Raw genomic sequence first — 22,996 nt, 5'->3', positions numbered from 1 at the left:
AGTGCTGATATTGGTGAATTTAAGGCCAGCAAAGGCTGGTTTGAGAGATTTAAGAATAGTAGTGGCATACACATTGTGATAAGGCATGGTGAGACTGTCAGTTCTGACAAAAAAGCAACTGAAAAATATGTTCAGGCATTCAAGGGGTACACAGAAGCTGAAAAATTCAAACCCCAACAGGTGTTCAGTTGTGACAAAACAGGCCTCTTTTGTAAGAAAATGCCAAAGAGGACCTACATCACTCAGAAGGAAAAGGCACTCCCAGGACACAAGCCTATGAAAGACAGACCAACTCTCATATTTTGTAGTAATGCTAGTGGGGATTTCAAAATGAAGCCTTTACTTGTGTATCACTGAAAATCCCAATGTTTTCAAGAAAAATAGTGTTGTCAAGAGTAAACTGTGTGTGATGTGGAAGGCAAACAGTAAGGCATGGGTCATGAGGGACATTTTCCTTGATTGGTTTAATGACGTGTTTGGCCCCAGTGTGAATAAATAAATAAATTGGAACTCAAGTGCCTCCCGGTAATGGACAATGCTCCTGCTCATCCTCCAGACTTGGAAGAGCAAATGGTGCAGAAGTTTCATTTCATCAAAGTGAAGTTCTTGGCCCCTAATACCACTCCTCTCATCCAGCCCATGGACCAGCAGGTCATTTCAAATTTCAAAAACTGTACCCCAAAGCAGTGTTTCAAAAGTGCTTTGAATGACCTCAGACACTGAATTGACACTGAGGGAGTTCTGGAAAGATCACTTCAATATCCTTCATTGCATAAACCTTATAGGTAAGGCTTGGGAGGGAGTGACTTCCAGGACTTTGAACTCTACTTGGAGAAAATTGTGGCCACAATGTGTACAAGAGATTTTGAAGGGTTTGGGGCTGACCCTGAGGAGCCTATGCCAGTTGTGGAAAGTACTGTGGTATTGGGAAATTCCATGGGGTTAGATGTGAGTTTCGAGGAAGTGGAAGAGTTGGTGGAGGACCACGATGAATAGCTAACCACTACAAAACTGAAAGACCTTCATCTACAACAGCAACAAACCACAGGTCAGAAAATTACTTCAGAGGAGGAGGAAGAGAGATGGAGGAAGGTGCCTTCTTCAAAGATTAAGAACATTTGTACAATGTGGACAAAGGTGCAAACATTTATGGATGAACATCACCCTGACAAAGCTGCTGCAGGCCGTGTTGGCAACATGTACAATGACAATGTTGTGTCCCATTTTAGGGAGGTTTTAAAGAAATGCCAGATACAAACCTCTGTGGAATACTTTTGAGCAACAGGGGTCCAGTGACTCTCAAATTGGTCCTAGTGGCATTAAAAAACAAAGAAGGAAAGTAACCCCAGAAAAGGACTTGGTACCTGAAGTCTTTATGGAAGGGGATTCCCCTTCCAAACAATAGTACACCTCCATCCTCTCCCCTCCTCCCATCTCATCACTCATCAATAAGACTTCAATAAAAATGTGTCATTGTAGTAATGTTTTATTCTGCATGTCTCATTGCTTTCTGTGTAGGGAAATGTATATTTCAAGTAAAACAATGATTTTTTTTTTAATACTTTTGGGTGTCGTGAACGGATTAATTGGATTACCATTATTTCTTATGGGGAAAATTAATTTGGAACCCGTCAGATTCGGGTTTAGTCACTCTCTCTCTGGAACGGATTAATTACAAAAACCGGGGGTCCACTGTAGTCCATTTTTAAATTTGTGCATGGATATTGTTTCTGGTGAATAATAATTCATCTAATCACAATTGCCTATTATAAAGTTATGACAAGAACTGGTCCTTAACCCTTAAACTGTCCAAAAGTAGATCTAAGTTTACATGCGTAGCACTCCGAACGCAAATCTACATTTTTTACACAAGAAAGGATGTAAAATAGAAAGTTCGGAGCGCTGCGTACGTGAACGTAGAGCTACGTTTGGACAGTTTAAGGGTTAAATCAGTAAGTACTTACTCCTTGTATACCAGAAGTTCCTGGCATAGCTTGTGCAACAAGCTCCTCCATGGTCTGTGGTTGTGATGTTAAGACCTGTGATTCAAAACCCTGCGGACCCTCAGAGACTCCATCACCTGAAGGGAGCATTAACAAAAAATATAATTGTACTGTATTCCAATAAATGTACTTCAATACCAATATCAAACATTTTATTTTTTGTATCAGGAGGGAGCAGAACAGAAAGGAACAAGAGAATGAAGAGGAAAAGGGAAGGAGCAAGAGTAGGGAGCTAAAAGGAGAGAAGGCAAAGGAGGTATACGTATAAAAAAAAAAAAAAAAAAAAAAAAAAAAATAGATATAATTTCAAGTCTAAGTGAAGCTACCATACCTTGCATGGCAGGGGTGAGTGGATTGTATGCTATACTACTGTCTGAGTTCATCATGTCCTCATTGTTAGCCTCCTCCTCCTTTGGTTCCTCTAACACTTCTGTCTTGACTATAGTTTCATCATGAACAAGAACCTTTGTAAAAACAAACAAACAGTATGATAAGCCACAAAGATTTTTAGTATTAGTTAATTAAAATGAGATTAAGCTAAAACCCTCTGTACAATATGCCGAACAATGTGAGAATACAATGTAAAATAAATAAGATTTTTTTAAATAAAATATTAACTCTCTGAGAGTCTGTCCCGTAGTTCTACGGCTTTGAAGGTAGGGTCCAAGTCGTAGTACTACACCATGAGCTCAGCTCACTCAGATAAGCTGTGAGCAGTAAATTTGAGCCTAGATATGAGAGAATGCATCTATGTGGTAAGTGTGCACCATATAAAACAAATCCTGCAGCACAGAATGCATGAGAGAAAAAAATTGTGACTGTGTTTTTGGATTAAAGCAGCGACTTTGCGGTGTATATTCATATGTTTTTTGCAGTTGAATTTGCAGTTTCTTGGTCTCATTTGATAGAATGGAAGATATATTACAGAAATAGAGATGATTTTGATTGGTTTTACTAGAGAAAATAGCTTGAAATTGAGCTCAAAGTAGCAGAAATGTTCGATTTTTGCTCATGTTCAAGAGTAAACATATGACATCACATGGCCAATACATGTCAGCTGCTGGGTCTAATGTGTGTTCACGAATGCGTTGATATTATTCCAACAGTTATTACAATATTGCATAACAGTAAATCTTCTATTTTTTGGTGTAAAAAAAATTCATTATGTGAATAAAAAATCAAAATGGAATTCATTTGCAAAGCCTGGAAACGTAACTAATAAGAGAGGAAATGTTATTTTTGTGCCAGGAATGCCTGCATTGTTTATTCTGGACCCTATTTTGAAATTGAAATATTTTGAACTATGTGAAATTGGCCAAATTACCAATTTCCAATCACTCTATTGGGTAGTTGAAATAGTTGACTGGGCAATTTCTTGTGCTCAATCAATAAAACAGAAGTAATACTAGGGAACTAGCTAAGAATTTGGTTGACTGGAATAATGTAACTGGCCTAAAATGGGAGTCAAAGTGCGGAAAATCACCGATGCATAAATACTGCTGACGCAGCAAAATTCACGAGAGCGTAATTTTGTCAATTTTCCATCAAATTTCATACTTTTTGTTTTATTACCTTCAGAAAAAGATTCCCTACCATTTCATACATTTTTTCTTTTTTGAAAATTCTTAGACCCTGTGGACAAGTTTCAGATCGGGGGTCTGGACCCTGAAAAGGTTAACCCTTTCACTGTCCAGACCCCCAAAATTAATATTGTTTTGTGTCCACTTTTGTTTTTTATTATTTTTTCTTCTCAAATGAGAGAAAATCTTTTTCTGAAGTTAATGATGCCAGAAGTATGAAACTTAACAGAAAAGTTATGGAATTACACAGGCTTAAAGTTAGCAATTTAGGCACAATTTACATATTGGTGATTTCGCTCACTTTGATTCCTATTTTAAGCCAATTAGTTATTTCGCTAGCATGCAGTCCGTTCTATCGAATAAGCACAAGAAATAGCCATAGAAATATTACAACTACCCTATAAAGTGCACAGAAGTCAGTAATTTGGCAAATTTTACACAAAATTTAAAAAATACCAATTTAAAAACAAAGTCCAAAATAAACAATACAGATACAGGAGGGAGGGGGTAAAGGAGGTTTTGTGAGTGAGGGGCTTGGACTTCCAGCAAGTGTGCATGAGTGTGTTAGACAGGAGTGAACTGAGACAAATGGTTTTTGGACCTGACGAGCTATTGGAGTGCAGGCAGGGTAATATTTTGTGAAGGGACTCAAGGAAACCAGTTAGCCAGACTTGAGTCCTGGAAATGGGAAGTACAGTAGAACCTCAGTATACTTGAATAGCCCCCTATTCAAATACTTCGGTATTTGAACGCTTTGTTCGGTAAAAAAAATCGCTCGGTAGTCGACCATTTGCTCAGCACTCGACCAAACACAACCTGCTACAACTTCACTGTAAACTATTTTGTGTTTCTTTGCATATTTTTTTTATATTATTTGTATAAGTAAGTCACCATGAGCCTAAGAAGATTAGTGAAAACAGCCAACAAAAAAGAAAAGTGGTTTGGAAAAATTCATTTGGTACTTGAACAGATCAACACTTAAACAGCCTTCTGGAATGAATTAAGTTTGAGTACTGAGATTCCACTGTACAATGTTTGCACTTTAAAGGAGGGGTTTGGGATAATGGCAGTTCCTAGGAACATCTAAACTGTCATATCTGAACGCTTCTGCAAAGACAGTGATTACGTATGAGTGATGGTGAAAGTATTGAATGATGAAAGTTTTTTCTTACTTTTTGGGTTTTCTTTCTTTTTGGGGTTTTTCTTTCTTTTTGGGTTTTTCTTTCTTTTTGGGCTTTTCTTTCTTTTTGGGGTCACCCTGCCTCAGTGGAAAATGGCTGACATGTTAAATAAAAAAAAGATACAGGAGGGCCCCACTTATACAGCAGGTTAGATTCCAGGCTATCGCTGTAAAGTGAAAATCACTGTTAAACAAATCATAGCCATTTTTTCACTTTCAAATACATATAAAAGTCTGCCCTCCTCCCCTCCACTACAGATTTATACACCCTCCAAGTCAACCTATTTTTGCTCCATCTTCTCTAAATGACCAAACCACCTCCATAACCCCTCTTCAGCCCTCTGAATAATACTTTTAGTAACTCCACACTACAAATTCTCTGCATAATATTTATGCCACACATTGCCCTAAGACACAACAACTCCACTGGCTCCAGCATCTTTCTCGCTGCAGCATTAAGAACCCATGTTTCACACCCATATAAGTGTTGGTACCACTATGGAAGAAGTATGGAAGAAGTGAATGTTTTCAGATACTTGGGAGTTGACGTGTCGGCGGATGGATTTATGAAGGATGAGGTTAATCATAGAATTGACGAGGGAAAAAAGGCGAGTGGTGCGTTGAGGTATATGTGGAGTCAAAAAACGTTATCTATGGAGGCAAAGAAGGGAATGTATGAAAGTATAGTAGTACCAACACTCTTATATGGGTGTGAAGCTTGGGTGGTAAATGCAGCAGCGAGGAGACGGTTGGAGGCAGTGGAGATGTCCTGTTTAAGGGCAATGTGTGGTGTAAATATTATGCAGAAAATTCGGAGTGTGGAAATTAGGAGAAGGTGTGGAGTTAATAAAAGTATTAGTCAGAGGGCAGAAGAGGGGTTGTTGAGGTGGTTTGGTCATTTAGAGAGAATGGATCAAAGTAGAATGACATGGAAAGCATATAAATCTATAGGGGAAGGAAGGAGGGGTAGGGGTCGTCCTCGAAAGGGTTGGAAAGAGGGGGTAAAGGAGGTTTTGTGGGTAAGGGGCTTGGACTTCCAGCAAGCGTGCGTGAGCGTGTTAGATAGGAGTGAATGGAGACGAATGGTTCTTGGGACCTGACGATCTGTTGGAGTGTGAGCAGGGTAATATTTAGTGAAGGGATTCAGGGAAACCGGTTATTTTCATATAGTCGGACTTGAGTCCTGGAAATGGGAAGTACAATGCCTGCACTTTAAAGGAGTGGTTTGGGATATTGGCAGTTTGGAGGGATATGTTGTGTATCTTTATACGTATATGCTTCTAAGCTGTTGTATTCTGGGCACCTCTGCAAAAGCAGTGATAATGTGTGAGTGTGGTGAAAGTGTTGAATGATGATGAAAGTATTTTCTTTTTGGGGATTTTCTTTCGTTTTTGGGGTCACCCTGCCTCGGTGGGAGACGGCCGACTTGTTGAAAAAAAAAAAAAAAACCACTATACTCTTGTACATTCCCTTCTTTGCTTCCATGGATAACATCTTTTGTCTCCACAGATACCTCAATGCACAACTCACCTTTTTTCTTTCATCAATTCTACTAGTACATTATTATTATTATAAAAAAAAAAAAAAAAAAAAAAAAACGCTAAGCCACAAGGACTATACAGCTCTACTAGTACAAAGGATAAAGTAGAGCCCATAGCAACAATAATAGTTTGAGAATGCTATAACAGTTGCTGTAGAAAGAGAAGAATTTAGAATCAACAAAAAGGATTGAAAGACTAATAAGAATAGGGAAATGAAATATCCTCTTGATAATGGGTCACAGAACAGATAAAAACACTGCCAGTTTATATGTTCAATACATTGTGACCCAATTTCAAATTAAACCATTCATCCCATGAGTTGTATAGAAATGGAAATAAGATTTAAAATATAAAAATCCAATAAACACAACTTGGGTGTAGAACTATCTTACCTCTACATTTTGACTAGGAGATGATGTAGGCGGCATGTCTTTTTGTCTGTCTCCTCTCCCTCTTTCTGTGTCAGATGGACGGTCTCTGACATCTTTTTTTTCTCTACTGCTGTCTTGACTAGGACCGGATTGGGGAAAAACAGTGTTAGAAAAAGCCTCATCAGAAGCTCGAGAAGGAGGCCTAGCTGCATTTGTACGTATGGATTCTCTACTCTCTCTAGATGAAGGGTCTCTTGAAAGTCTAGAATCCTCAAAGTTTTGGTTATGCAAAGAGAAACCTTCTTCATGTCTCACACGCTTAGCTTGCGGTGGACTATTGTCTCTAGTGCTAGCACTCCGCTTATCCTTATTGGCACTTCTGGATGAGGGAGCTTCATCGGGCACCGCTAAACCTTTTATCTTTAGACACTCTGCTGCTTTTATTAGTCCAGCTAAATCTGCCTGCAGCACATTCACCTCTCCTAAGTACATATAATTGAGTAGAGCCTCAAGCTCCTCATGCTTCACATCTTTTAACACTATCACAGGATGCTTGCACTGAGTTCTATTAAAAATTTCTTCGAAGTATTCACTACACGTTGAAAGCACCAGCTTGTGCACAGGGTAAAATTTCCCTTCACACGCCAGCGTCACATCACAATACGATTCCTGTACATAAAGAACAAGTTGTTAAATAGTATCGTATGTACAACTGTTGTATTATCATCTAATCATTCTCCTTAGAAAAACTACACAAAATAATGAGTTTCCCAAGTGAGGAGCATACTATAATGGTAGTGGGTTTGTGTCAACCATCTTTGATATTGTCTTAATGTCACCTTTGCACCATTTATAACATTTCTGGTATATTTTTATATGTTTATACAGTAGTGTACTGTATATTGATATAAACAGAATAGAGGAAATCAGCTCTAATATATATTATTTAGGTATAAATACTGGTCAGAGAGCCCATTGTAAGTCCGAGGCATTGGTAAATGAGTACAGTGGACCCCCGCATAACGATTACCTCCGAATGCGACCAATTATGTAAGTGTATTTATGTAAGTGCGTTTGTACGTGTATGTTTGGGGGTCTGAAATGGACTAATCTACTTCACAATATTTCTTATGGGAACAAATTCGGTCAGTACTGGCACCTGAATATACTTCTGGAGTGAAAAAATATCGTTAACCGGGGGTCCACTGTACATCGTTTCAGTGAGGAGAGGCTGTATACAATATCAATAAAAAAATTGTAGCAAAAATGTGTGGTCCCTAGAAATTTCTTGTCATGTTAATTAGTCTTGACAAACTGATCATCAACAATATATAATAGATTTACTCCATACAAAAATATCTAATGCTTCTAAGAAAAAAATTCCCAGTCTTAAATAAAGCACAGTATTTCCTGTTAATATTTAATTGAAATACAAGTAGTAAACCAGCGTGGATCATACAACACTGAGGAATATATCTTATAAGTTATCTGTAAAGTTTTATGTAGAGCAGCTCAATGATCATTAAACACAGTTAGGAATTCAATATAAACTTATTTTTTTCTGGTACACTGAATAAAGGAAGATCACAAACTCACTTTACACCTAATGCTTATACTGTGGTGCTTTTGAGGGTATGCTACCACCGAGATTGTATTGTAGAGCTGGGAAGTGTAAAAAAAAAATTTTTTTGATTATACTGTACATAGGTTTTCTTTGTTAGTTTATCCAATTGTGATAAAATTTAAATATATACGTATTACATTTCATAAAAAATTAACTAACGTGAAAAGTATATACTGTAATATATACAATAAATTACAATAACACAAGTAACAAAAATAACTGGCATGTTACCTTTCTTCTAATGGTTGACAATACATGGAAGAAAGTAGTTCCATGATTGTTCCACTTTAGGGATAATAACCCAGTGTCCATTTTCCACTATCACTCCTGCAAAAAAAAAAAAAATAAATAAAATAAATAAAGATATTAAAGCAATCAGATATTAGACGACGACATTTCGTGTGAGATACTTTCCACAAAAACAGAGCTATATGTGAAAATCCAATAGATGGAGTGAATAACTTGTGGGGAAAAAAAGGTTACATTCTGTGCCACCACCAACAAAGCAAAACAACTTTTCTTGTAAATGCATAGTTAACCTAAAATAATATAGGCTAAAAATGCAAAACCACTTTTCTTGTAAATGCACATGGCAGTAAAGCAATTGCAAAGAATTACAGACTGATAACACAAACGTCCCCATCATAAAAATCTTTGAAAGGGTTCTAAGAAGTAAGATCGCCAACAGGAAAAGTGGGTAGATGGATCTATAACTTCCTTACATGTGCAGGCGAGAAAGGTACATCATAATTTACACCTGGAAAATCCAAGGACTGGTCCCAAATCTTCACACAGAAATCACTCCCTATGAAAGCAGAAGACTTGGCAGATGGTGCAACATCCTCCAATGAAAAGCATGGGTGTCATGAGTACATCAAGAGAAAACACAATAAGTGTCAGGGGCCCAAGGCTGTTCAACAGCCTCCCATCATACATAAGGTTGTGGGGTTACAATTATACCCTTATCTGTCTTCAAGAGGGAACTGGACAGATACCAAAAGTCAGTGCCTGACTAGCCAGGCCCGGTGGCCTGGTGGCTAAAGCTCCCGCTTCACACACGGAGGGCCCGGGTTCGATTCCCGGCGGGTGGAAACATTTCAACATATTTCCTTACACCTATTGTCCTGTTCACCTAGCAGCAAATAGGTACCTGGGTGTTAGTCGACTGGTGTGGGTCGCATCCTGGGGGACAAGATTAAGGACCCCAATGGGAATAAGTTAGACAGTCCTCGATGACGCACTGACTTTCTTGGGTTATCCTGGGTGGCTAACCCTCCGGGGTTAAAAATCCGAACGAAATCTTATCTTATCTTATCTTAGTTTGTACAATGGACTGTGTGTGGCAAGCAGTTAACAGCTTAGTTGATCAACCCATGCTTCCCCATGAGGCCTGGTCATGCACCAGGCCACAGGAGCAGGGACCCCCACAATAACCTCCAGGTAGGTTAGGTCCTCTTCAACGTGGTACTACTCGCATAACTGCTGGAGTGTTAACTGTTTCTCTGCAGACTCTTTCCTCATCCTCTTCACCTTCTTCTATCTGAGAATTCAGCTCTGCCAACCTTTCCTCTGGACTTTTCTTCCTCATCATCTAATAGTTCCCTGACATCTTCTGGCTGCATATCTTCAAAGTCCTCACCTGGCAATCTCCTTGCCAGCTGAACAATTTCCCTGACTTGACTCTCAACTGAGAAAAATCCTGAGAAATTATTCACAACACTAGGACATAATTTTCTCCAGCCTGCATTTATTGCTGATATTGGCACATTATCCTATGCACCTTTACATGGCATAATGTGGAAAGGTGCATCTGCAATACCGACTATGCCAGAACTCTGGCACTCTGAACTCTGAGTCAACATCAATTGCTGCAAGCAGTTTCTTCACCACTCCACGTATGTAGATACTACACTTAAATAACATTACACCTTGATCCAGTTGTTGTATCAGTGATGCTGTATTTGGTGGGAAAAATAATGAACCTTTACATTTAGGTTCCAATCCTGCAACAGGTCAGGATAAGCATGGGAATTATCAAGTCAGAAGAATCTTCTATGTGAGGTTCTGGCAGAGCTGATAAAAACATGACTTCAGGAATGAAATGATGCTTGAATCAGTCAACAAATAATCCCCATCATCCATGTTGACTGGTTTGACTGCCAGATAATAGGCAAAGTGGTTTTTGTCTTTCTGTCTTAAGGCAGAGGGATTCTTTGAGTAATATACATACAAGTATGGGTCTACACTTAGTGACCTGTTGCATTACCATACAGCAGCAGCAAACTAAAAGGTCATTTGGTGGCTTAAAGCCAGGAGCCCTTTTTTCTTGCTTGCTTTTCCAAGGTCTATAAGGTATCTTCTTTTAGTATAATCCTATCTCATCAGCATTAAACACCTACTTATGTGCACAATTAACCCTTGGAAATCATTTCCTGCAGCTCGGCAACAAAATTCTCTGCTGCATAAGCTGGCCATGTCAGAGTGCAAGATGAAAATGGGCAGAACCACTGCTAAAGGTAGCGAACTTCAGGGCGAAAGATGGCGAGTGAAATAAAAAATCAATTATGAACAGAAAGAAATGCAGCACCTGGAGGCAAGAAAGGTGGTGGTCCAATGTACAATGGACCCCCGCATAGCGACCTTAATCCGTGCAAGAGGGCTGGTTGTTATGCGAAATGTTCGGTATGCGAATGAATTTTCCCCATAAGAAATAATGGAAATCAAATTAATCCGTGCAAGACACCCAAAAGTATGAAAAAAAAATTTTTACCACATGAAATATACATTTTCCTACACACAAAGAGAAGGATACATGCACAATAGTAGAGTAGTACATGCACAATATATATTGTGCATGTACTACTCTACTAAATGAAGAATAAATGACACTTACCTTTATTGAAGATGCAGCAATGACTGATGAGACACTGTGTCCTGGGAGTGCCTTTTCCTCCTGAGTACTTTAGGTCCTGTTTGGCATTTTCTTCCAGAACAGGCCTTATCACACTGTGTATGCCACTACGATTCTTAAATCTCTCAAACCAACCTTTGCTGGCTTTAAATTCACCAATATGAGCACTAGTTCCAGGCATTTTTCCCTGTTCACCTGGGTGTTAGTCGACTGGTGTGGGTTGCATCCTGGGAGACAAGATTAAGGACCCCAATGGAAATAAGTTAGACAGTCTTCGATGACACTGACTTTTTTGGGTTATCCTGGGTGGCAAATCCTCTGGGGTTAATTGTTTCTTGGTATTCTCAATAAGCCACACCAACAACGGTGCTACAGCAGCAGCAGCAGCTGACGGTGGTACAGCAGCAACAGACGATGCTACAGCAGCAACAGACGATGCTACAGCAGCAGCAGACGATGCTACAGTAGCAACAGACGATGCTACAGCAGCAGCAGACGATGCTACAGCAGCAGCAGACGATGCTACAGCAGCAGCAGACGATGCTACAGCAGCAGCAGCAGCTGACGGTGGTACAACAGCAGCAGCAGCTGACAGTGCAGCAGCAGCTGTACCACCAATAGTAGCGATGGTTGATTGGGGTTTATTATACAACCTGGCCAGCTCGGAGACACGCACTCCACTTTCATACTTATCAATGATCTTTTTCTTCATCTCTATAGTAATTCTCACCCTTATTGCTGTAGGGTTGGCACTAGAAGCTTTCTTGGGGCCCATGGTCACTTATTTTCCAGAAAAAATCACCAAAAACACTGTAATAATACGAAATGTTCCGATTGTATGCTTGGATGTTACTGCGGAGGCTGGCTGGTAAACAATGCCACTGGCGGAACATGTGAGCGTGGCTCAGGCCGCACATTGGACGCGTCTCGGACGAAGGGCGGTGAGCGGGTTTTTGGGCGGTATGCGAGGCAAAATTTTTGCGAAAAAAGCGAGCGGTATGCGGATTGTACGGTATGCGATGCGTGCGGTATGCGGGGGTCCACTGTATATACATTTTTTATGGCTTGCATTACCAATTTTTATGATTTGCGAGATAAAATGACAAGACTTCAAAATGTACAGTATTACTGTGCCTGCATTTGTAGAGCAGTAAACCATCAATGTAAGTGACTAATAAGGGATTGAACATTAAAATGGTATAAAATACCGACAGGTTGTTAGGTAAGACACATATGCAACAGTTAGGTATCTTTATTATGAAACGTTTCGCCTACACAGTAGGCTTCTTCAGTCAAGTACAGAAAAGTTGATAGAAGCAGAAGATACTTGAAGACGATGTAATCAGTCCATCACCCTTAAAGTTTTGAGGTGGTCAGTCCCTCAGTCTGGAGAAGAGCATTGTTCCATAATATGAAACAATATGGAGATGAAGTGACAGGATGGAGCTTTTTATAGCGCCAAGAGGAGAGACGTAGGCCACTAGGAGAGGTAAGAACTCAGATGTTGAGAGGTCAGGTCCCTCTCAAATCCAGCCCCTCTCACTAGTGGAAGTTATCGAAGTTGATTGCAGGTCTGTACCAAGATACCCTTGTGTTGCAGTGTCTGACAGATTGAACATTAAAATGGTATAAAATACCGACAGGTTGTTAGGTAAGACACATATGCAACAGTTAGGTATCTTTATTATGAAACGTTTCATAATAAAGATACCTAACTGTTGCATATGTGTCTTACCTAATAAGGTATTGTCCATATGTCCCTTAATAATCAGAATACTAAAAATAGAAAAAAAAGTACTCTACTGTATACTTAATACAGTACTGCAATAAACATTGGAAATAAAAAGAGTTAAGAGTACAATTTACTCAGTGGACATTGCCTATCATCTTAAAAGTCAGTTACGTATATGGACATTCGTTATATTGAGGGTTTACCTTATTTAATAGAGCTGTTTGAATTCTGCATACCTAGGATAATAATTTATTTTCCAGACTAGGAGTGGATTTTTATGATTTATAACATACAAAATTATCATGATTTGTATTAGCATTTTTTACAACTAGTATTAGCACATTTTATGACTCATATTGGCAGTATTAATCGTAATTTTGTATTAACTAATTTTATCTGGATTAATAGTTTGCAATAAGCTCCTATTTTTTGCATTAGCAGTGGTAGTTTTATTTTTATTGTGTGTATTATTTGTTTCTACAGGAAAGAGTAAGGTTATGTGGATAACAAAAAAAAAATGGTGATGAAAGATTGGATATCAGATTGGAGGGAGAGAGTATGGAGGAGGTGAATGTATTCAGATATTTGGAAGTGGACGTATCAGCGGATGGGTCTATGAAAGATGAGGTGAATCATAGAATTGATGAGGGGAAAAGGGTGAGTGGTGCACTTAGGAGTCTGTGGAGACAAAGAACTTTGTCCTTGGAGGCAAAGAGGGGAATGTATGAGAGTATAGTTTTACCAACGCTCTTATATGGTTGTGAAGCATGGGTGATGAATGCTGCAGCGAGGAGAAGGCTGGAGGCAGTGGAGATGTCATGTCTGAGGGCAATGTGTGGTGTGAATATAATGCAGAGAATTCGTAGTTTGGAAGTTAGGAGGTGCGGGATTGCCAAAACTGTTGTCCAGAGGGCTGAGGAAGGGTTGTTGAGGTGGTTCGGACATGTAGAGAATGGAGCGAAACAGAATGACTTCAAAAGTGTATCAGTCTGTAGTGGAAGGAAGGCGGGGTAGGGGTCGGCCTAGGAAAACTTGGAGGGAGGTGGTAAAGGAGGTTTTGTGTGTGAGGGGCTTGGACTTCCAGCGGGCATGCATGAGCGTGTTTGATAGGAGTGAATGGAGACAAATGGTTTTTAATACTTGACGTGCTGTTGGAGTGTGAGCAAAGTAACATTTATGAAGGGATTCAGCGAAACCGGCAGGCTGGACTTGAGTCCTGGAGATGGGAAGTACAGTGCCTGCACTCTGAAGGAGGGGTGTTAATGCTGCAGTTTAAAAACTGTAGTGTAAAGCACCCTTCTGGCAAGACAGTGATGGAGTGAATGATGGTGAAAGTTTTTCTTTTTTGGGCCACCCTGCCTTGGTGGGAATCGGCCAGTGTGCTAATAAAAAAAAAAATGTTAAAGTTTTGCATTAGCCATTTCTATGATCTGTATTAGCAGTTTCAAGAATGTTTATTAACTCTCTGATTTGTATTACTGGTAGTTATTTCTATGGTTTGTATTACCAGCTATTTATTTATATGTACAGTGGAACCTCAAATTTCGAACGTATTGCTTATCGAACTCTTCAAAAATAGAACCCTTTTTTCGAAGCAACTTTGTCCCTATTATCGAACTTGCCCCTATTTTCGAACCGCCGGGTACTGGACCTGTCCGGCAGCCTGCTCTGTCCACGTCCCCACGCAGGCGCCTTGAGCCAGTCTGGTTTTGTCAATGCTTGAGTGAACACTAACCTGTGCTCTCATTCAAACATTTTACGATTATTTCATTGTATTTAGTGCTTGTGGGACTGTGAAATAAGCTACAATGGGCCCAAAGAAACTTGCTAGTGGTACCCTGTGGTAAAGAAAGTGAGAAACACCATAGATGTGAAGGAAATAATACAGAAGTGGAATGATGTCCAAATGTTTGTGGAGAAGTACCACCCTGAGCAATCTGAAACAAGCCATCTTTGCAATAAGTTCAGTGACAGAACCATGTCCCATTTTAGGGAAATCTTAAAGAGGCACCAGAAACAGAGGACAGTGGACAGTTATTTTGTGAGACAGGGGTCCAGTGACTCTCAAGCTGGTCCTAGTGGCATTAAAAGACAGAGAAGGGAAGTAACCCCAGAGAGGGCTTTGATACCTGAAGTCCTCATGGAGGGGGATTCGCCTTCCAAACACTAACCCCAACTCCCTCTCTCCTCCTCCCTATCTTCCAGATGCCATCACCAATCTTCACTAAAGGTAAGTAAATGTTATTTTATATGTTAATTTAATTGAACAATATATTTGTTGTATCTAAAACTATAATTAATCTCTACAAATTTTTTTTTTTTTTTGTGAATATTTTTGGCTTCTGGAACAGATTAATTGTATTTCCATTATTTCTTATGGGAAGTATTGCTTCGCTTTTCAGACTTTTCAAATTTAGAACTAACTCCTGGAATGGATTAAGTTCGATATTTGAGGTTCCACTGTACTATCTGATTTTATTTCATTTAGCTGTTTTTATTATATGATAACTGTACATATAATTTGTAATGTTTCTCTTTTGCCTTAGCCAGCTAGTAATAATAATAATAATAATAATAATAATAATAATAATAATAATAATAATAATAATAATAATAATAATAATAATAATAATAATAATAATAATATTTTATTTCAGCATGATACAATGTTTGTACAAAGGTGAATGACATTTAAATGTACATGCAATAAGTCCCTATATATGTAGAGCATTTCAGGCAAATTTAAGACTAACTTAAAATTAATAGGGCAATAACAATATGAGTAATTTTATACATACATTCACTTGGGTGAGTGTAAATATAATTTAGGAGTTTATAATGAATACAAGAGGGCTGAATATCCTACTAGTTCATGCTATATGGCTTTTAAAGTTTAAGTGAAAGGAATTACATGTTTGATTATTAACAAAAGGGGATATAATCAATATTTTAATGTTTGAGAGGATTACAGATATTGATAGTAAGTTTGTATTGCTTTACACATGTTTGTGACATTGAGAATATGCATGTGCAGTTTTCCCTTATTTAGCAGATGCTGGAACATGTTAGGGAGATAAGGTGCATTTTAACAGTAGTTTTGAAAATGCTGACTGAGACAGTGGTTCTGGAGATTTCTGGCAGAGTTCCAGATTTTGGGCCCTTTTATGTACAATGAATTTTTGAAGAAATTTAGCCGGACATAGGAAATGTCATAGTAATTTTTGTGCCTAGTATTATGTCTATGGGTCCTGTTGCAACTGTCAAGAAAGTGCTTCTGATTGGAATTGATATTAGAATTTCTTGCTTTGTCAATGTAGGATGCACAGCATCCTACATCTCACATTTACTGTTTTGGATACTTTTATTGTCGTGTGTTAGGTATGGGTGTTGAATTTCAAGTTGGTGTCAAGGTGGAGAACCAGAAATTTTCCCTCAATATGTTTAGCAATAAGGGTATTGTTAATCATAATGTTTAGTTGGACATCACTTGCCCTGCTCCCAGGGCAATTTCCTGTCCAATATTTAAAACTTTGCAATTGTCTATATTAAACTGCATCTGCCACTTCTCTGACCATTGCATCAGTCTATTCAAATCTTCCTGGAGTGCTCTAACATCCTCGTCAGAATGTATTCGACGGCCTATTTTGGCGTCATTGGCAAACTCGCTTATGTCGCTCTTTATGCCCTCATCAATGTCGTTTATGTAGGTTGTGAACAACAGGGGGCCCAACACCTAACTTGAAATAACAGTTTCTATTATTTGTACTGTTAATTTTAACGACTATTTGCATCAACAATTTCTGTGATTCATAGCAGAAGCTGTTTTTATCTGTATTAGTTTTTATTATTTGTATTTGCTATTTTTATGATTTGAATTTGTAACTGATTTAAATTAGCATTTTATGATAAATATTAGTAGCTGCTATGATTTGTATCAGCTATTTCTAATATTTCTTTTAAATAATAATTTTAAATGTTAAACTGTTTTAGATCTGTGTAAAATCACCACCAACTGTTACTGTTATATGCCTATACTGTACTGTATACAATAAAATTACATTTTTTATTTAGGCTTAATAAGTAAACTTTTGCAATGATTTTATACACAGTAGTAAATTCTGCAGAATTTAACCTATATTATTATTATTATAATCCAGGGGAAGCGCTAAACCCGTAGAATTTAACCTATAACCCCTGTGATATTAAATTCACCATCTACATAATTATTATAATCAAGGAAAGTGCTAAGTGCACAAGTCATACAGCGCTGGGGAATGGAAGGTTATCAGCTTTGATCTAAAGAGGGCAGCTCAAAGTACTTGAAACAAAAGCTTTTTTTTTTTTACCAGCATCACGGTACGTAGGTATTTGCAACTCCAGTATGTGATGACTGAGAGGCAGTGGGGTGATGAAGCCTGGAATCATTATAATATAATGAAACTGAGTTTTTTTTCATTATTGTTGGTCTGAGTATCATTTGTGTTATGTGGCTTTACTATTTACATATGCCACAACATGTACTATTTGTTTGAGGTGTTTGTGCCCCTCAAGGAAGGTTCCTTGATGTTGGTGAGGGGCTCTTGATTTAGGGAATTGGATCTGTGCTCCAGTTCCCCGAATTAAGCCTGAATGCCTTCCACATCCCCCCCTCTAGGCGCTGTATAATCCTCCGGGTTTAGCGCTTCCCCTTGATAATAATAATAATTGAGGTGTTTGTAAGGATCTGCATAAAGTACTTGTAGGGATTTGCATCGTCTCCTGGGATTTAACCCGAGACGAACAGATGAAGAGGAATTATCTGAAGACAGCAAGTACCTCGAATTCCTTATATAACAAGTCATTCAGCAACATCAAGGCACCTCCTCACCCTTGAAGAATACACCAAAATAATAATGTGACGTGGTACCCGTCATCCCAAGGTCCCGTCCCCTCCCACCTTCCTCCCCCGGAATATTTTTTTTTTCAAGTGAGCTGACCACTACTGTGACCTCCCAGCCATCACATGCCTCACTCTCCACACGCTTACTTCAATACATCACAATACAAACGTCCCCATTCAAGGTTACATCATCATTTAGCGACTATCAATTTGGCCGTCGGAGGTGTGATGCTGCTACTGAGGGAGCTGGAGCAAGGATTACCACCGTTTCTGGGGAGTAACTGCGTGGTTTATATAGGTGTTAAGGTAGTTGATATAAGCAGGTGAGAGTGCTGGGTTTAGAGGTGTGCATGAGTTGGTTGAGGTCAGCTTACTTGTGTCATTGCTGAGTCAGGGAGGACAGACGCCACCATCACAAGCGACGCGCAACAGATCCTCGGGGAATTTCCTCGCCCACTACGAACCTATCTATATTTCACGGCTTTTCTTCCGGTTTTTAATTTATACTTCCAACTTATTATTCGTTAATCGTACCATAATAAAATCTGGACATTATTCGAAAGATTTTAATACCTATTGGATTAGAATTTTATAATATATTGTTGCTCAATCATTTGTTGACCAATAGCGTAAGTAACACATCTGACTAATGACTACTAATAAATGACATCATATACTCTTAGAATGATCTAGTGATCTCAGTATATCAAAATAAATTACAAATTGTGATCTGTATAGACATGAACATATATTCATTACTAATCGGATACGTCTGTATTCCTCTTAAAGTCAGGGTGTGCATTCAGGCAGAGATAAGATAAGAGTTTATTAGGATTATTAACCACGAAGGCTTACTAAACCTTGCAGCTCAGTTCTGGTCTCCATATTACAGAATAGATATAAATTCGTTAGAAAACATTCAGCAAAGAATGACAAAATTAATACATAAATAATCTTCCTCATGAAGAAATACCGAAGTCCCTTAAATTACATTCTCTTTAAGATGAAGAATGAGGGGAGACATGATTGAAGTCTATAAGTGGAAGATGAGTATTAACAAAGTGGATATAAATAAGGTCCTGAGAATATCCCTCTATGAAAGAACTCGCAATAATGGATTCAAATTAGATTTAGAAAGGATGGATATAGACTCATTAGAGAACATACAGAGAAGAATGACTAAAATGATTTACTGTGTAAGGAACCTTCCGTATGAAGATAGACTCAAAGCCTTAAATCTCCACTCTCTGGAGAGGCGTAGAATGAGGGGAGATATCATTGAAGTGTATAAGTGGATGGCGGGCATAAACAAGGGAGATATTAATAAAGTACTGAGGGTGTCGAACCAGGTAAGAACCAGGAATAATGGATTTAAGTTGGATAAATTTAGATTTAGAAAGGACATAGGTAAGTACTGGTTTTCTAACAGAGTTGTAGATGCGTGGAACAGTCTTCCCAGTGGGGTGATAGAGGCTAGGACCTTGTGTGGCTTTAAGAAGAGACTGGACAAATATATGAGTGGGAGGGGCTGGGTTTGGTTGGTGTCATTGGGTACGGGAGTTATTTCTAGGGAAGCTTTAGGTAGTAGTCGTTTTGATAAGGACCTGCCTCGCATGGGCCAGTAGGCCTTCTGCAGCGTTCCTCCATTCTTATGTTCTTATGTAGGAAAGTGCTGGTTTGGAAATAAATTCAAATTCAAAGTTTATTCTCTATAAGGATTACAATGCTGAGTTTACAGAAATTTGGTTATTGTGTGGTTTACATGTAGTAAAATTGTGATTACAAAGTGTACCACTAGAACGCTTAGCATGGCTAGGCATTTCGGGCAGACTTAGTTTTATTCTTAATTGTAAAATATTACAAATTATGAGGTAAGTTGGTATTATGGCTAAGTGACTAAATACTAGTTTGTGAGTTTAGCAATGTGAATGCTTTTGTTTTGGCACAGTACATAGTTTCAGTATTGGAGTATCACAGGATTCATTATTTTAAGATTGAGATTAATATTTCTGTTTATGGTCAAATGAGTGAGTGAGTGTAAGTGTGAACCACCAGGTGGTATTCGTGTAGTTAGTTGACGGGATGTATCAGGGAGATAAGATGTTTTCTAATGGTATTTTTGAAGGTGATGAATGTGTCTGCAGTTCTAGAGTTCTCAGGTAGGGTATTCCAGATTTTAGGGCCTTTGACATACATTGAATTTTTGTAAAGGTTTAGTCGGACTCGGGGAATGTCGTAGAGATGTTTGTGTCTGGTGTTATGCCTGTGGGTTCTGTCACAACTATCAAGAAAGCGTTTTAGGTCAAGGTTGATATTAGAGTTTAAGGCCCTGTAGATATAGATTGCACAGTAGTAAGTGTGGATGTACTGAACTGGGAGTAAGTTTAGGTCTATGAAGAGTGGGGGGGGGGGGTGTTGCCAGGGATGGGATTTAGTGATTATTCTTACTGCAGCTTTTTGTTGGGTTATTATTGTTAGGTAAGCCACATATGCTTATGTACATAGTTCTACTGTCTTCAAGTTGTCCTAGAATTTGTATTGATAAAGCCACTGGATGGCGAAACGTCTACAATAAAGATACCCAGATGTTGCACATGTGTCTTACTCTCACATATGCTTATTATTGGCTTTAGGTGTGTTGCTGCAGTTGATCCCCAAGCACAAATAGCATAGGTGAGGTATGGATAAATAAGTGAGTGGTATAGTGTGAGAAGGGCATTTTGCGGCACGTAGTATCGTATCTTGGAGAGGATCCCAACCGTTTTGGATACTTTTTTGGTTATATGCTGGATATGGGTGCTGAAATTCAGGTTGTTGTCAAGGTATAAGCCTAGGAATTTGCCCCCATTATTTCTGGTAATTAGAGTGTTGTCAATCTTAATGTTAATTTGTGCATCTCCTGCTCTGCTACCAAACATAATATAGTAGGTTTTGTCAGTGTTAAGCGTAAGTTTATTGGCTGTCATTCAAGTCGATATTTTAATCAGCTCGTCATTCACAATGGTGTTGAGGGTGGCAAGATTAGGGTGAGAGATGACATAAGTCGTGTCATCAGCAAAGAGAATGGGTTTCAGGTGTTGGGATACGTTTGGAAGGTCATTGATGTATATGAGGAAGAGCAGGGTAGTCGATAAGTGGAACAGTCTGCTTAGTAGGGTAATTAAAGCTAAAACCTTGGGTATTTTCAAGTTTAGATTGGATAAATTCATGAGTTGGGAAGGGGTTGGATTTAAGCGGGATTTTCACATAAGTTAAAAGGGTTATGAAAGCTTATTGCTTGGGTAGCACTGAAAATGGGTTGGGCAAACATTTTTATTAGTGGGTTGGATTCGACATGGATCTGTCAAATATGAGTCAGTAGGGCTGTTGCGGTGTTTCTCCTTTCTTATGTTCTTATGATGGGTAATATTAAGTTCAGGTTATGGTCTGAGTTAATCGATAATTTATTCCTTAAAATATTCAATATTAGTTGGATTTATTATAGGGGAAATGATTAGAAATGTAACATAACGTTTGAAAACCTAACGTAGCCCTACCTAAACTAACTTGAAGTAACTTTACTCCACCAGCGATAAATATGGAAATATCCAGCCTTTGTTTACGTTCTGATATACCTTTATTTATGAAAAAAAAAACACAGTTCAGTACTTTTATTGGAGGAAACATTTAGCCACGAGTGGGTTCTTCAGTCTTAATACAGAAATAACTCAAAACGCGTATATATAGTGGCAGGAGTCAGGTGGTAAACTGCAAGACAGTAGTTGTAATAGTTGAAGATTGAGACACTTATGCAGCATATGGAAATCTTTATTCAGGAAACGTTTCGCCACACAGTGGCTTCATCAGTCCAATACAAAGAGGAAGGCGTAAGGAGAGGAGGAGAATGAGGTAATCAGTCCCTCAACCTGGAGTCGATGTGTTCAGTCCATCAATCTTGTAGAATGTACAGCATAGGGCCGAAGACGTGGCTTATATACTGTAGTGAGGTGACGTGAAGCAGATGGAGGCGGGGTCATAGTGGTACCATCCACTAGTCGAAGTAGGTCTTCGTCCAAAGGTTCAACCTTTGGACGAAGACCTACTTCGACTAGTGGATGGTACCACTATGACCCCGCCTCCATCTGCTTCACGTCACCTCACTACAGTATATAAGCCACGTCTTCGGCCCTATGCTGTACATTCTACAAGATTGATGGACTGAACACATCGACTCCAGGTTGAGGGACTGATTACCTCATTCTCCTCCTCTCCTTACGCCTTCCTCTTTGTATTGGACTGATGAAGCCACTGTGTGGCGAAACGTTTCCTGAATAAAGATTTCCATATGCTGCATAAGTGTCTCAATCTTCAACTTGTCGGTTTTTCAAACCATTCATCACACAGTAGTAATAGTAGTAGCAGCAATAGTACACTGGATGAGGACAACCAATTACCGTTCACGACGTGCTCCTCCTACTCACAGATGAAAACAAACTTACTTTTAAAGTCTACTCTGTAGACATCAAAGTCTACTCTAGACCAACCTACATTTGAGACTGGACCTCCTGTTTTTATCTGTTTGCGGGGAGAGGAGTGTTAGGTAAGACACATATGCAACAGTCAGGTATCTTTATTTCGAAACGTTTCGCCTACACAGTAGGCTTCTTCAGTCGAGTACAGAAAAGTTGATAGAAGCAGAAGATACTTGAAGACGATGTAATCAGTCCATCACCCTTAAAGTTTTGAGGTGGTCAGTCCCTCAGTCTGGAGAAGAGCATTGTTCCGTTGTCTGAAACAATATGAAGTTGAAGTGACAGGATGGAGCCTTTATATAGTGCCAGGAGGTGAGAAGGAGGTTGGTTTGGGAGGGCAGGTCCCTCTCAAACCCAGCCGTTCTCACTAGTAGAGGTCGAAGTTGATGGTCTGTACCAAGATACCCTTGTGTTGCAGTGTCTGACAGAATGAACATTAAAATGGTATAAAATACCGACAGATTGTTAGGTAAGACACATATGCAACAGTCAGGTATCTTTATTTCGAAACGTTTCGCCTACACAGTAGGCTTCTTCAGTCGAGTACAGAAAAGTTGATAGAAGCAGAAGATACTTGAAGACGATGTAATCAGTCCATCACCCTTAAAGTTTTGAGGTGGTCAGTCCCTCAGTCTGGAGAAGAGCATTGTTCCGTTGTCTGAAA

General features: G+C 38.9%; 1 protein-coding gene across 2 annotated transcripts in view; it reads right to left on the bottom strand.

Annotated features, from left to right (window-relative positions):
* The window catches only part of LOC128688374 (longitudinals lacking protein, isoforms H/M/V), a 269,681-nt gene extending 251,402 nt beyond the window's left edge, over positions 1-18,279 (bottom strand). For both annotated transcript variants that reach the window (XM_070086755.1, XM_053776205.2), the window contains exons 1-5: positions 18,196-18,279; positions 8,531-8,626; positions 6,697-7,344; positions 2,335-2,467; positions 1,965-2,080 (exon numbers count right to left, since the gene is read on the bottom strand). In XM_070086755.1, coding sequence (XP_069942856.1) covers positions 1,965-2,080; positions 2,335-2,467; positions 6,697-7,344; positions 8,531-8,611 — 978 coding nt within the window. In that variant the 5' untranslated portion in view covers positions 8,612-8,626; positions 18,196-18,279. The remainder of the gene's footprint in view (positions 1-1,964; positions 2,081-2,334; positions 2,468-6,696; positions 7,345-8,530; positions 8,627-18,195) is intronic.
* Between the last annotated feature and the right edge of the window lie 4,717 nt (positions 18,280-22,996).

This window comes from Cherax quadricarinatus, chromosome 19 (assembly GCF_038502225.1).
Source record: "Cherax quadricarinatus isolate ZL_2023a chromosome 19, ASM3850222v1, whole genome shotgun sequence".
Classification (NCBI taxonomy): Eukaryota; Metazoa; Arthropoda; class Malacostraca; order Decapoda; family Parastacidae; genus Cherax; species Cherax quadricarinatus.
The sequence above is the reverse complement of the archived record's forward strand: the minus strand, read 5'-3'. Positions and strand labels throughout refer to the sequence as shown.